This window comes from Anabas testudineus, chromosome 8 (genome assembly GCF_900324465.2).
Source record: "Anabas testudineus chromosome 8, fAnaTes1.2, whole genome shotgun sequence".
NCBI classification, from domain to species: domain Eukaryota; kingdom Metazoa; phylum Chordata; class Actinopteri; order Anabantiformes; family Anabantidae; genus Anabas; species Anabas testudineus.
The window spans coordinates 9,749,094-9,761,949 of NC_046617.1; the positions used below are offsets into that span (position 1 = coordinate 9,749,094).

Consider the following 12,856-nt stretch of genomic DNA (forward strand, 5'->3'; position numbering starts at 1 on the left):
CCACCACCAAAGACCACTAATTGATGAGGAAATACCAAAAGCATTAAAACCCGGATCTGTACTTAAACCTAATATCTCACGTCACAACAAGAGATACATCGATAACTCATTCGAAGAATCTTAATTACACACTTTTAATGTGTATTAAGGTTTCACTGTGACATTTGTACATCAAACTAGGTGTAGCCACCTGTGATCTCTCTGTCAGTTGGAGTGGCGTGATCATGCTCAACACCTGGAGTCTGGATTCCAGCTTGTGTCCATGGCGCTCAGGTGTGGAGGAAAACCAGTAAGCTCATCTCATCCTTTCCCCAGGGCTGAAAGATAAAGGACAGACAGCCAGACAGACAGAGAGAACCCCACGACCTTGAGAGAGAGCTAAATGGGCCACATGCACTGCTCAGGAATGGTTTGAGGGGGGCCTTATTTCTCCCTTTCTCTATTTCTCTATTCTGAGCAGCAGGTTAAAGCTGTGCACATCCAACCACTGCCCCGAGGATGTGTTATGACAACCGAAAACGGTGAACAGCGAGAGCAAGAAGTGGCATGAACAGATCTCAAGGTTTTTGACATATGGGGGTGGGTGAAAAGGACCTCTGTTGGGAAGTGTCTAGCCTGAAGATACAACCATCAACTCAAGTACCATCAGGTAACCACGGAAGACTGTCTGGGCCGTGCTGAATGAGGTAAACAAATACAGCCATCGCTGACGAATAGGTGCTTGTTACAGCTCACTGCCCTAATTAGGCTTTAAGATACTTAAATTTGTATCTCTGTAGACGACTCAGCGATGGAGCGTTGGCGCAACATGATTGAGATGTGGCTTTTCTGAGATACCAGGCAACGCCCCAGGATGATTTCCCTCCACTAAATCACCAAGGAACTATTGTGAAATTGTCTAAGTTTGTTCTGGGAAATCCAATCATGCCACTTTCACACAGTACTCAGTGACACTCAGAGTCTATGACAGGCAACGTCGTTTAAAACCTGCCTCATACATCCTCTCTACAGTGATCTGTGACTTGTAATCTTACCTCTCTAAGAAAAGTTTGATATCATTAGTTTTGGTGTCTCTGACCGCAGGCATAGAGGAAGCCTCTGGATGGACTGACAGGAGTATTCTGACACCTATCTGTGGAAAAAGAGGATCGACTAATTAGGCCAAGGCAGGGTGAGCTGACAAAAGCTAGCTCCAGGACATGTTTCTCAGAGTCTTTCCTGTCACATGTCTACATGTCAACAGATTATGCTGTATGCTCTCAGAGCCTGTTTTAGAAGGGGAAAGGATCTCTGCTATCACACCTGTCAACAATTAGGTTTAGAAGACTATCAAATATAACACAAACAGTAGCCTACAGCCTAGATTTAACTTTTGTCAGTTTAGCATCAGTTAAATACCCTGAAGGGAAGGTTCATTTGCCCACTATGTGCATGGCTGTGTTAATAAAGGGGCACCGTGTTGACCTCCACTATAAATGTCAACTTCATTATATCACCAGGCACCCAGAAATGAGAAGGGACTGTGGCGCTAATTAGCTGATTAACTGATGATTTTAATGACAGAAAACTATCCTGATATTTGATTAATCGGTGCAATATAGCGAAACTACAAAAGATCATTTTGCTGGTTTTAGTAAATAGCAAATGGTAGAAATCCCTTGGGGCTACAAGACCTGAGCCACACAGTTCCTATTGGTTCCTATGATTTTAGACTTGATTTCTAACTAATGTGCAGTTGATCAAATTGTTAAGCCCCTGGGTAGCTGCCCAGTTTTCACCTGCATGTGGGAGGATGTTTCATGATGACATTCACTGGAAACATTTGTTTAATCATAGTGGTGCGTCAGAAGGATAGCTCATAAAATTGGGTTCTAACTGTGGTAATAATGGTAGGTGACTTATCCTCTTTATACCACTGGTGCATGGCTACAAGAGCCTTCTCTGTATCTGAAAATCAAAGCGGAGTGAGTGCTCTTCGCGTGTTTTTCCCATCTCCGGTGACGCTGCGTAACTTCCGCTTTCATTTTCCGTACACAAACGCTCAGGTGATGACGTGTACACTGCACTACCGTTAGCTAGACTCCTAGCTTAGCCACATGTCACAATAAATGAGTTATAATAAGGTGAAATTATAAAGTAAGGGGAAGCAAACGGTGTCACTAAATCTCGGAAATGGAAACGCTTTACCACCAGACAAATAAGTGAGTGCGGTCGTCTTCTCTGGAAACTGTCGTAGCTAGTTAGCAAATGTTTAGCTAATTACCAGTGCTTTAATGCTAACGTGTAAGTTAAACTAATATCAACATTGTAGGATTGTTGGTGATTTACTTCAAATGTTTCCACTGTTGGGACTCTATCATAAAATGCACTGAACGGTGAATGTTGTATTTTTTTTTTTTAATAATGGGTCGGTTCCTCGTCATTTAACCATATGTTTGTTCTGGATCAGGCAAATCCAGGAGGTTCAGTCTCTGATGGGAAACCTGGAGAAGACAGACCGTCAGTCAGTGCACTGTGAGTACTGAGCTCATGTGACTCTGTCATATCTGGTCTTAACTAGAAGAATATCTGGGATTTTCTGAATTGTATTAGTTTTTTGGCTGCTGTATTAAGTTCAATACCCAAAACAAAAAATGAAGACAGAAAAACATACATACATGTACTTTCTGTAGTGTGCAGATATTTAGGTACCTTAGATTTTTATCCCCCCACAGTGGTCGACATTCAGTCCGACAGACAGAGTCATAAAGCACAAATTTCAGTGACAAGACTCCCTTTATGTTTAATTTGTAATGGTCAGTGATGCTGATTTGGTTAAATGGGAGCATTTCTATTTGTTGCGTGGCTCTAACACTATATTTGGAGACATTATCATGGTGTAGAATGGGTTTGGGACAGGCTTGATGGTTTTTTGTCAAGGGTAACAAATTATAAATGTAAAGTTCCTGTATATGGGTTCCCATTGAGCTGTTCCTGTCCATTCTCTGAATTTGTTTCCTTTTATTTGTTCAATAATAGAAAAATGAAGGCAGTGGACTACACAGCCTGCTCCCCCACTGCTCTGTTTGCAGTCATTCTGGCATGAGTTCAGTGTTGATGGCAGCACTTGTAGTCAATTTTCCTATCTTTTACTCAGGACAGACGTATTGTTGGGGCATTATGTTACTTCTCTCTGATGTAATGACTGTAGTCGGGCTGATGTCTCCCTGGTTGATTGTTTTCTGTGCTTGGTGCCTGCCTGATCAGTTCTGGGCGAGGCTGGTGCCAGGGCAGGAAGCAGGAAGGTGGGTGCAGTGACAGAAGCTGGGAGGGCTTCTTCTAGATAATGGTGGGAGCCAGGCAGCAGACAACCCTCCCCCTCCTCTCCTTCCCAAATTATGACATCAACTTGTACTTCAACCTGAGGACAATGTAACATGCTATACAGAAGTCTATACAGTTCATGAGAGTTTTGATAAGTGACTTTCTGTCTATAACTCCAGAAAGGATATTTTTAGTTAACTTAGAAAGATCATAAATTAAATGAAAATAGATTTGTCAATTGAGGATATAATTGATGATGAATATAATTGATTGTTGCTGTTTGTTTGTCTTTTTCTCTGTATTCAAGTGTTAGAGAATGAACTCCAGGCTAGAATCGACCAGATCTTCAATCAGTTAGAACGTCTTGAGATCGTGGCCAGCAAGGAGCCACCAAACCGCCGCCAGAACGCCAAATTGTGAGTTAGGAGAGAGTCAATTGATGGTGTGGGGGAGACGATGAGACAGCCCTGTTCCCTGTCCTGTGGCGACGTGGCTATATGAACATATCCTCTGAAGCCCCGTCATCACCAGCATTCCTGTTGCATTGGGCATAGATTCATTTCCGAGCTGGGTAAACAGGCCTTAGGGGGAACAGTGCACACCATCTTACAGCACTCCCCTGATCTGAGTGGAGCTCTAGTGGGGTCTGAGAGAAGCTCAGGAGAGAGACTGTGAAAGACTCTGAAATCCAACTGCATGACGTCTGAGAGAAATGTTCTCCTCAGCAATAACAGTTATGAATAGTTAGTGATAAGATGAGGCAATTAGGGTCATAAAATATATCATAGAGGTGAGCAAATTAAGTTGCATTGAGTCATTTGGCTTGTAAGCTACTGTAGCTTAGCTGTAATGACAGTGTCTGCTACACGTGGATGTTGCTGATTACAACGTCACAGAAGTCCACAATCCACCAATGAAACAATCCTACCTTCATAGATCTGTAGCATCTCGAAAGTAGACATGAAAAAAGTTAGAATTGAGGTCACTGTCTGCGGTAGGTGAGAAACATTTGAACAGAAATTTAAAAAAAAAAGATTTTCTGTTTGCAGCACCTGAATTAAATACTTCGTAAGTCCTGCAGATACCCAGGGCTGTTTAACAGAGACTGTTAATTGTGGTTGTAGGTTTTGTCCATTTATTAACAAATTTGTATTAATTCTGTTCTTTCCCTCAGGCGAGTGGACCAGCTTAAATATGATGTTCAACACCTCCGGAGCGCCTTGCAGAATTTCCAGCATCGGCGCTACGCCAAAGAGGCCCAGGAGAGGGAGAGAGAGGAACTCATGAGCCGTACCTTCACAACCAACGTGAGTCAAAAGTAGCTTAGCATTTAGAGGTCTGCATGTGTAACCCCTCAACGTCTGTCTCAAGCTTTTGAAAATCATGTGGAATTCGATGTTTGTTCTTGTTCAATAGGACGCAGATACCTCCATCCCTATAGATGAGACCCTACAGTTTAACTCCAGTTTGCACAACGCACACAGAGGCATGGACGATCTCATAGGCAGCGGCAGCAGCATCCTCAATGGCCTCAGAGATCAAAGATCTACTCTGAAGGTACATATGACGCTACACAATATAAAAAAAAAAAAAAAACGAAACAAAAAGCTCTGATTGTAGAACAGAGGACTTGAACTTTATTTAAAAAAAAAGTTTTTCTAGAGAAAGGAAACAGTATAGAACTGCATGCATGTTAGATTAGAAATCCTGTTTCCTGACCCAGATTCTGGTGTCCACATTGATCACAATACTCTTATTGTTAGTGTGCATATGCTCAGCTGGAGGGTGAGTCCTTGTTTCCAGGGAGGAGATGGTCTTCCTGGTTTTGCTTCAGGCCTCCTCTTATCAGGGTGTGTCTGCTGTTTAGCCATGAGAAACTTCTGACAGAGTAGTGCGTCAGGGAGGGTGTTGGCACTCAGCGTCTCGCAAAATCAGATGAATTAGGGTGCACGATTAGAACGTGGCCGTGTAATGTCAGCGCTTTTCTAAACATTTTATGGCTGTTGTAGCCTTATCTAACACGGCATCATTACTGTTTTGACTCTGCACAGGGGACACACAAGAAGATGCTGGATGTGGCCAACATGTTGGGGCTGTCTAACACGGTGATGAGACTGATAGAAAGACGAGCTACACAAGATAAATTCATCATAATCGGTGGCATGCTGTTGACCTGCATCATCTTGTTCCTGGTTATCAGATACCTGGGCTGACCTCTGTCCACAGCCTGGAGGTTTTTAATAAGACAAGGACATTTCTGTAGCACATCGTCCCTCATGATATGAAAAGTGGTAGAGCTGAATTTTTAAAATCAGATGAAAGTATTTTTAAAAGAAACTGTGCCAGTATAATTTGCCAGTTGAATTATTTCAGGCACATGAAAAATTACAGTATTTTATTCAGCTCGAGGCTCCAAGAGGGATTTGAAATTTCTAATAATAGGTCTGCTGCTTTCTTCTGTCATAACTGTCATAACAATGTTTTCACCATCAAGACCACTGCACAGTGAATCACTTGTGACCATCCTCAAAATAGCTTATTAATATACTGTAATACAATCTTTATATTGAATTGCTTCCAGTGAAAAGCTATTGTATTTTGTTTTGTCCTTTAATCTGACAGTACTGTGTCATTGTGCCACATTCTGCCATGTCAAACAGAAATGTTCATAATACCCCGTGTTTCTGAACTTTGTAACTTAATACACCATGAGCATCATTGTTTTATGAAGTACAGTGTAGTTACTAGTTAATTACAGCTAAAACAAATGCAGTCTAGCCCAATTATCCTTCATCAACCACTGAGGTTTTGATTCAACTGTATGATGTTCTGGAGTCTGCTGCATCAGTTTTAGCTGTGTGTACCTAATAAACTGGTAACCGAGCATACGTGTAGTAAGACACCAGAGATGCTGAGAAAGGAAGTGAAGCAGGAATCATTTTTTTGTTATATACTTCATTTACTTCATCCTCTGGTCTAGTCTCACTGTGTGAGTGATTTATCTTTATAGAATAAACCATTTAATTTTCATGATGTATCTTAATCTAATAAATCTGCTGGTAACTGTGAGAAAGTTCCTTTGAAACTGCATCCTCCGTTCAAGACAACCACGGCGACATCTACTGTTTAGTGTTCAACACTGACCTCTGCAGGGATTGTTCCACTGTCTTGACCCAGTTGAGGTTTATGGAAATGTGACCTTACTGTGACTGCAAGTGTTTAGATCACACGTGTGCATGTGAATTTTATTACCCTGGCTGCATATCATGGAAAAACATAGGACACATGAACTCAAGATTTTATTTGCTGAAACAGAGTAAGTCTTTAAAAAATACAGAGTTGCTACTGTTTGACAGATCACTACCCTTTGCCATCGCAGCCCATGTTAGCAGGGGTAATTGAGAAACAAACTTGATAAAATACGTATGCGTCCATCATTTACCCAACTTGTCATTCTGCTTTTTGTTTTTGTTTTTTTTTTTTTTTTTTAACAGCAGTCTCAAACCTCTAGTATGTTAATCGGTTATTCTACAGCAGTTTTATTTACAAACTTACACAAAAGCAAAACATGTCCCTTCTTCTGAAGGGCATTTTGAAAAATAATTTAAAAACAGAAAAATACAATTATTGCAGTATTCTACAATCTTATTGTTACATGATGCAAAAGCATCATCTCGATGTACAGATTTCAGTGCAATTCATTCAGGTGTACCCTCACCACAGGGAACTTTGCCTCAGAGCATTAGGGATCCTAAAACCCCTGCATCATTTCCCCTCACCTACCCTACCAAAGGCTATCTTATGTGACAAAGTCATACCGATTTGGATACCATTGCTGTAATTGCATATGGTCATCATTGGTGATATTCTTCACATTACACACTGATATATGTACAAGTAACTACATTACAAATTATTTTGAGACCAGGGAACCAATTAATAGCAAGTACTCATATGAAAACATAGATAAGTAATTATTAAACTGTCCGCCTGAAGGTTACGTTACAGAGTCAATGTCGTCTGTGTCTACAACACTAGAACTTCCATCTCGTTCCTGACATGATTCCGCTTTCAGCTTTATCTTTTACATCTCTCTGGCTGCCAAAATAAACAAACTGAGAATATTTTTATGTCAGGAAAAAAAGCTCCAGTGGTTTGTCATTCAAACACTCTGTTAATACAATTCAAAATGAAATTTTCTGAGGAAGTTCCTTTGAATCTACACCCCGTCTTGTGAATTCAGGGCAAAAAAATGGAAAAAAAAAACTCATATGAGCCAGAAGAAAATGTTAGTGTCAAATTTCAGCCCAACACAGGAGCATCACAAGAGCAGCTACAATGTGCTGCGTTGTGTCGGCCAGTAAAATGGCAGTTTGTTGACAAGCTTCCTGTCTCACTGCCTGCATGTTGTCACAAAGACTTAATCAAGCCGGTGCAGGTTACGTCCTTCTTCCAGTGCTGTGAATGAACACCTCACTTGCATTACTCAAGAGCCATGATTAGGTGGGTGCTGAAGGTCCTGTCCTGAGAAGATTGGGTGTAGGAGTGGGTGGAGCTGGAGAGCTGCTGCTGCAGCAGCCTGTGAAGGCCGAGGTGTGAAAAGGGTAGGGTAGAGGGTGTGTGGGACATGGTGCAGTGCTAAGGGGGTATGGTGAAGTGCAGAAGCTGGGATTATATGTATAGGCTGACCAGAGAGGAAGGCTGTCGGGTGTGCAGGAATAAGTCCAGCATGTCCCAGTGAGTGTCCCAGAGAATGACCAAGGGAGGGGCCCAAAGGAGAAAGGGAGATGGGGGTGAGGTGATGCTGGGGAATGTGGTGTACCTGGGCCAACTGGGCATGTGCAGGGTGTGGGTGGTGGGGATGCGCAGGGTGAATGCCCATGGCTGCAGCAGTGGCAGCATGGTGCTGAAGAATGGCGTGTTGAACTGTGGTGATTGATGTGCCAGAGGCTACAGACACAGTGGGCTGAATATGGATCTGCTGCAGGGCTGGTGGAGGGGGAGCTGGGGCCAAGTTAGCAGCTGCGGCCGCGGCGGCTGCTGCCGCCGCTGCCGCGGAGGGAAACGTCTTGACCTGCTTGGCCAGCAGCTGCTGCTGAATGTGTTGCTGTGCAGCCTGTTGCAGCTTGCTGTATTTCTCCATCTCCTCTGGTGTAAATGTAATCGGCTGACTCTCCAAAGGAGCCAGGCCATCCTCCTCTGGCTCCATGCCATCCTCCTCCATGGTGGGTGGGGGGTAAGCAGGGTAGGCATGCATTGGAGGCTGCTGCTGCATTTCTGGCATGAGCGACTCCATTATGGGGTTCTGGGAAGGGTCCTGCCCCGTTTCCCCTTGGTACTGAGGCATCATCATGGAAGGTTCCTGATCAAACAACGGCCGTGGTTCTTGGTGCACCTGGACTTCAGTGTTGGGATGCTGTGTCTCCTCTTCTGCTACTGTGCTCTGTGGGGCCTCCTCAACCTTTTGCACTGGTGGAGCGGGAGGTGGTGGTGGAGGAGGGAACTCCCTTATTGGCTCTACCAGGATAATCTCTCGCTCAGCCTCAGAAGCCTTCCCTGCTCCAGATTTCTCTCCCTCATCAGGTCTGGTAAGAGGAATAAGTGATTTCTTCCCTGCCTGCAGCTTTCCAAAAAGCGGCAGCATGGATTTGCTCCCTAAAGTTGGGGGTAGTTTGGGACCGAAGTAGCCTTGTGGTGGGTCTTTAATCTTTATGCCAGATTTTGTTCCTGTGGCAGAGTCATCCGAGCTTTTTTTAGACTGAACCTTCTCAAGCAATTGGCGTGCAGTAAGCATATTTTTCTGTTCTCCCGCATCTCGGGAACCCCCTGGCCTCAGAGCCTGTGAGCCAGATGAATGGGTATTACGGTTAAGGCCTCGTGATGAAGATGATCGTGGAGACTGGGAGCGGTAGATGCGGGAACGGTTGAAGTCTCTGCGATGTGTTTCACTGTCCCCTCGACCCCTGGTGCCTCGTCTGTGAGGGGAACCTTTGGTTGAACTGGAGGAGGGGCTGACAGAACTGTGACTTCGGCTGTAGCTGCGCCTCCATGATCTTGAACTTGTGCTGCGGCTCCAGCTACTGGAGCTTCTTGAGCTGCTCCGATGGTGCCGCCGGTGCCTTTTTCTGCGGCTGTAGCTGCGTGACCGGGAGCGTGAGTCTTCTGAGGACGAAGAGGAGTACTGACGTCTCCTGGATCGTCTACGTCCTCGGCTACCCCTCCGCTCATACTCAGAATCTGAAGAACGCTTGGAGCGCCTCCGTCTGCGATCCTCTGTGCTGTAGTCACTATAGCTGTCTGAGTAGCTGCGGCTACGATGGCTGTAAGCGCTGCTGCCTACAGAAGAGCGGTCTGAGCTGCTGGAGTAAGAATGACTATGGGAGGTCTGGCCACGATGGCGCCGACGGCTGCTGCCCCGTCTTTCCCCTCTTCTTGATGAATGACTGCAGGACCGTCCTGATTCCTCACTATGATGGTGCCGTTGCTCCCGTGGACTTGATCTGTGATGACGTGAGCGCTGAGTATTAGAGCCTCCTTCCTCTTCACTCTCACTGCTGGGAGGTCTACCAGGACCAGGACTCTTTTGGGCTGAGGTGGAGCAGGAGGCATTCTGAGGTGCACTGGAGTCAGTCTTTTGTCGTTTGGTACCACTGTGCTCCTCTGAAGAGATGGCTTTATCAGTAGCATTTCCGGTTCCTCCTTCGTCAGACTTGACAGGCACTTCCTTAGTAGCACGTTTCCTCTTTCCTAGCTCTACTCCAGTATTTGCTGTAGCTCCTCCCCCTCCAGTGGTCAGCTGGACAGAGCAGGAAACAGACTTCTCTTCTGACTTTGGTTTTACTTTCTCCTTCTCATCACCTGTTGCCTCATATTGATCTCGAGTCTTATTCTTGCTCTTCTTCCGTTTGTGTTTTTTCTTCTTTTTAGGTTTTTCTTGTGTTACCTCCGTCTCTCCCGCTGCATCTGTTGTTCCTTTTTCTTTATCTTTGCGTTTTGAGTGCTTTGCAGACTTCTTGTGCTTCTTCTTTTTCTTTTTTTTCTTGGCACTACTGTTGCCACTTGCCGTTTTTTGTTCATCAACTTCAGATTGGCCAGTCTCTCCTTTCGTCATTAAATTATCTCTGTCACTGCTAGTTCCAGGTTTAGTAGTTGAATCTGTTAGGACTGCTACCTCTTGGCCCTTGTCATCAGACTCTTCACGAGGCTTAGGAGACTTTGCTGCTTTCACACCACGCACTCCTTTGTTGCGGGACAGCTTGAAGTCGAAGTACAGGGGATTACAGCTGTAAGACAGGGAAGGCTGAGCTTTTGTAAATTCAAGGAGCTCAGAGGGCCACTGCAGGGTAGTGCTCTCATCTTTGCTAAGAACTGGGAAGAAGGGGCCAGTGGGGATTTTAGGGCCCAAGTTGGAATCTAGAGTTTCCTGTGTGCTCTCCGTTTTTTCAGCAGGTGAAGTAGGTACTGTCGAAACCTTTTCTGCACATGAAGAGACATCCTCCATCTTCACTTGAGGTGATGGAGGAGTTGGTTCTGGGTCAGGGATTGAAGTAATGCTATCTTGTTCTTTTTCACTCTTACATTCTGTAATGCTGGCCTCTGACGGTTCAGGACTGTCTTCAATCTTTTTCTCTTCCTGATCTTCTTCCTCGTCTTCCTCTTCTTTGCTCTGGCACTGATCAGTCGCCTTCATGAACAGCAAAAACTGGAAGTGGGGTTTAACTCGGCAGTGAGCTGGAGGTATATAGTGATAGTACTGAGGCTCCTGTCCAGTATATCCTTCCTCCTTTTTCATCATCATCTTCAGTTTGTTCAGTGTGGAGGCTAGAGAGCTTCCATCATCAGGCTGCTGCACCTCTTCTGTTCCCGTCACATTAACTCCATCTCCTACCTCACCACCCACTGGTAGTCCTTTGGGGCTGTCAGATGAGCCAGATGTCTCCTCTCCTCCTAGCTTTTCTCCCTCCTGGCTTTCCTCTTCCTCCACAGCCTCCTCTCCATGATCAGCAAACACGGCAGCTGCTGTCTCTAGCTTTACTGGGGCTTTCTTGGCAAAAGAGAAGGACACACTAACTTTGGATCCACCACTAGGGGTTGGGGAGGACGAGCTGTTCCTCCCCAGCGAGAAACTAATAGTTGGGGCAGGCTTTGGTGAGGCCTGACCAGTTTTATCTGCCAGTGACCCTTCCAGGGAACTCTCTGTTAATGCAGGACTCTCATGTGTCAGGTTGTCGCTGTCTTCTGCCTTCTCTCCATCCACAGCCACTGTGGTGGTTTTGAACATGGGCCCACTTCCTGGAGTACTAAAACACAAAAGAACAACACAAATGTGATGTAGGATAAATGTTTTCAACTAAAGAAATATCAGACACAGCAGCCCTGACAGTTAAGCAGGTTACTGAAAATGTCCTGATCGACCTACTAAAACTATTTAGTATTTTCAACTTAATGATAATTCAAGAGACTAATAGGTAGTAGGGTTTATCGTGAATATTTTCATGTTTCAAAGTAACCCTTGTTTTGACCTACAGTTAAAATATCAAATACATTTTTTTATGATGTGTTTTTTTCCCCCCCCCCCCCCCCCCCCCCCAAAAAAAAAAAAAAAAAAAAAAACCAAGCAGTTGTGCAGTGAATTGATTATGTTAAAATCAAGCCAGCAGAGGGCACCAGGAATAAATACTTACTGGTCCTGCTGTTTCCTCAGCTCAGCCAACTCATGCAATCGGCGCAGCATCTTTTCTTGCTTCTTTCCATCTTTTCGTGAGCGCGATGACACATTGCGAGCAAACTCTCTCTGCTTTAGCTCTTTAAGCCTCTGCATTACACAAAAACAAGACATTGACAAGACGGTGAGAACTCAAAAACATCAAAAACGTATCTTCATAAGGAGCACAAAACTTAGACAGTGAACCGTACCTGCTTGTGAGCGTGGTCATAAGAATTAATGTGGTTGTCAAATTCCTGGTGTTTGGTGTACTGTTTGTCACATAGCTCACAATAGAAATTGGCTCTTAGGTCTTCCAGAGCTTTTGCAATGGCTTTTTCCTTTTCCATCTGGTCCTGTTGGTGGAAAATAAAGGATTATTCACAAAATAGAAACAAAGAAACAAACAAAAACACAAAACAGAACAAACAAAGAAGGAACTGGAGTTAGCTGTAACCTTCCACTTTTACACAGGTTTACTACAGAATAGATTACACAACAAACCATAACTGGTAAGAGGCTAAAAGGCCTCACCTTGTATTTTTGCCGCAGTTCCTCTGTATCTTCCTTCTCCACTTCAAGCACTCTTCTCTTCTCTGTGGCATCCTCTGCATAGTCCAGCTAAAAAGACAAACACAGCAGTTACAACACAGAAAACAAACAAAACACTCCTGAAGTTTCAGTGGCATACAGTAGGCAGCAGATTTGAACCATCTTTACAAAGTAACTAGTGATACTTGTGCATTTGTGTTTTACGGCCTGCCCATCTCAAGAGGTTTTGAGGTTAAGGAGCAGTCAAGGTCTTGAACACATATTGACAAGACTACTTCTGAATTTACTGTTCGCCAG

The 12,856-nt window shown here is 44.3% G+C and overlaps 2 protein-coding genes across 9 annotated transcripts in view; one reads left to right on the forward strand and one right to left on the reverse strand.

Moving 5' to 3' along the window:
• gosr2 (golgi SNAP receptor complex member 2) lies at positions 1-7,559 on the forward strand. Of its 2 annotated transcripts, XM_026348047.2 has the most exons (7): positions 1-686; positions 780-1,171; positions 2,450-2,514; positions 3,611-3,719; positions 4,478-4,610; positions 4,720-4,860; positions 5,355-7,559. In XM_026348047.2, the coding sequence occupies exons 3-7, from the start codon at positions 2,475-2,477 to the stop codon at positions 5,514-5,516; spliced, it is 585 nt and encodes a 194-aa protein (XP_026203832.1). In that variant the 5' UTR covers positions 1-686; positions 780-1,171; positions 2,450-2,474; the 3' UTR covers positions 5,517-7,559. The 2 variants fall into 2 exon arrangements, with proteins under 2 accessions (XP_026203832.1, XP_026203828.1); XM_026348043.1 differs by lacking the exons at positions 1-686; positions 780-1,171 and adding an exon at positions 1,973-2,201.
• gpatch8 (G patch domain containing 8) overlaps positions 6,590-12,856 on the reverse strand; it is a 25,498-nt gene continuing 19,231 nt past the window's right edge. For all 7 annotated transcript variants that reach the window (XM_026347987.1, XM_026348004.1, XM_026347995.1 and 4 more), the window contains 4 exons: positions 12,542-12,628; positions 12,220-12,363; positions 11,988-12,118; positions 6,590-11,603 (listed from right to left, as the gene is read on the reverse strand). In XM_026347987.1, coding sequence (XP_026203772.1) covers positions 7,790-11,603; positions 11,988-12,118; positions 12,220-12,363; positions 12,542-12,628 — 4,176 coding nt within the window. In that variant the 3' untranslated portion in view covers positions 6,590-7,789. The remainder of the gene's footprint in view (positions 11,604-11,987; positions 12,119-12,219; positions 12,364-12,541; positions 12,629-12,856) is intronic.

What these genes read in the sequence shown, in the direction of transcription:
- gosr2 (XM_026348043.1), top strand. Translation starts at nt 2,173, where the DNA reads ATGGAAACGCTTTACCACCAGACAAATAA. An exon ending in AGACCGTCAGTCAGTGCACT is followed by an intron (nt 2,515 to 3,610) that starts GTGAGTACTGAG and finishes TCTGTATTCAAG; the next exon opens with TGTTAGAGAATGAACTCCAG. An exon ending in CGCCGCCAGAACGCCAAATT is followed by an intron (nt 3,720 to 4,477) that starts GTGAGTTAGGAG and finishes TCTTTCCCTCAG; the next exon opens with GCGAGTGGACCAGCTTAAAT.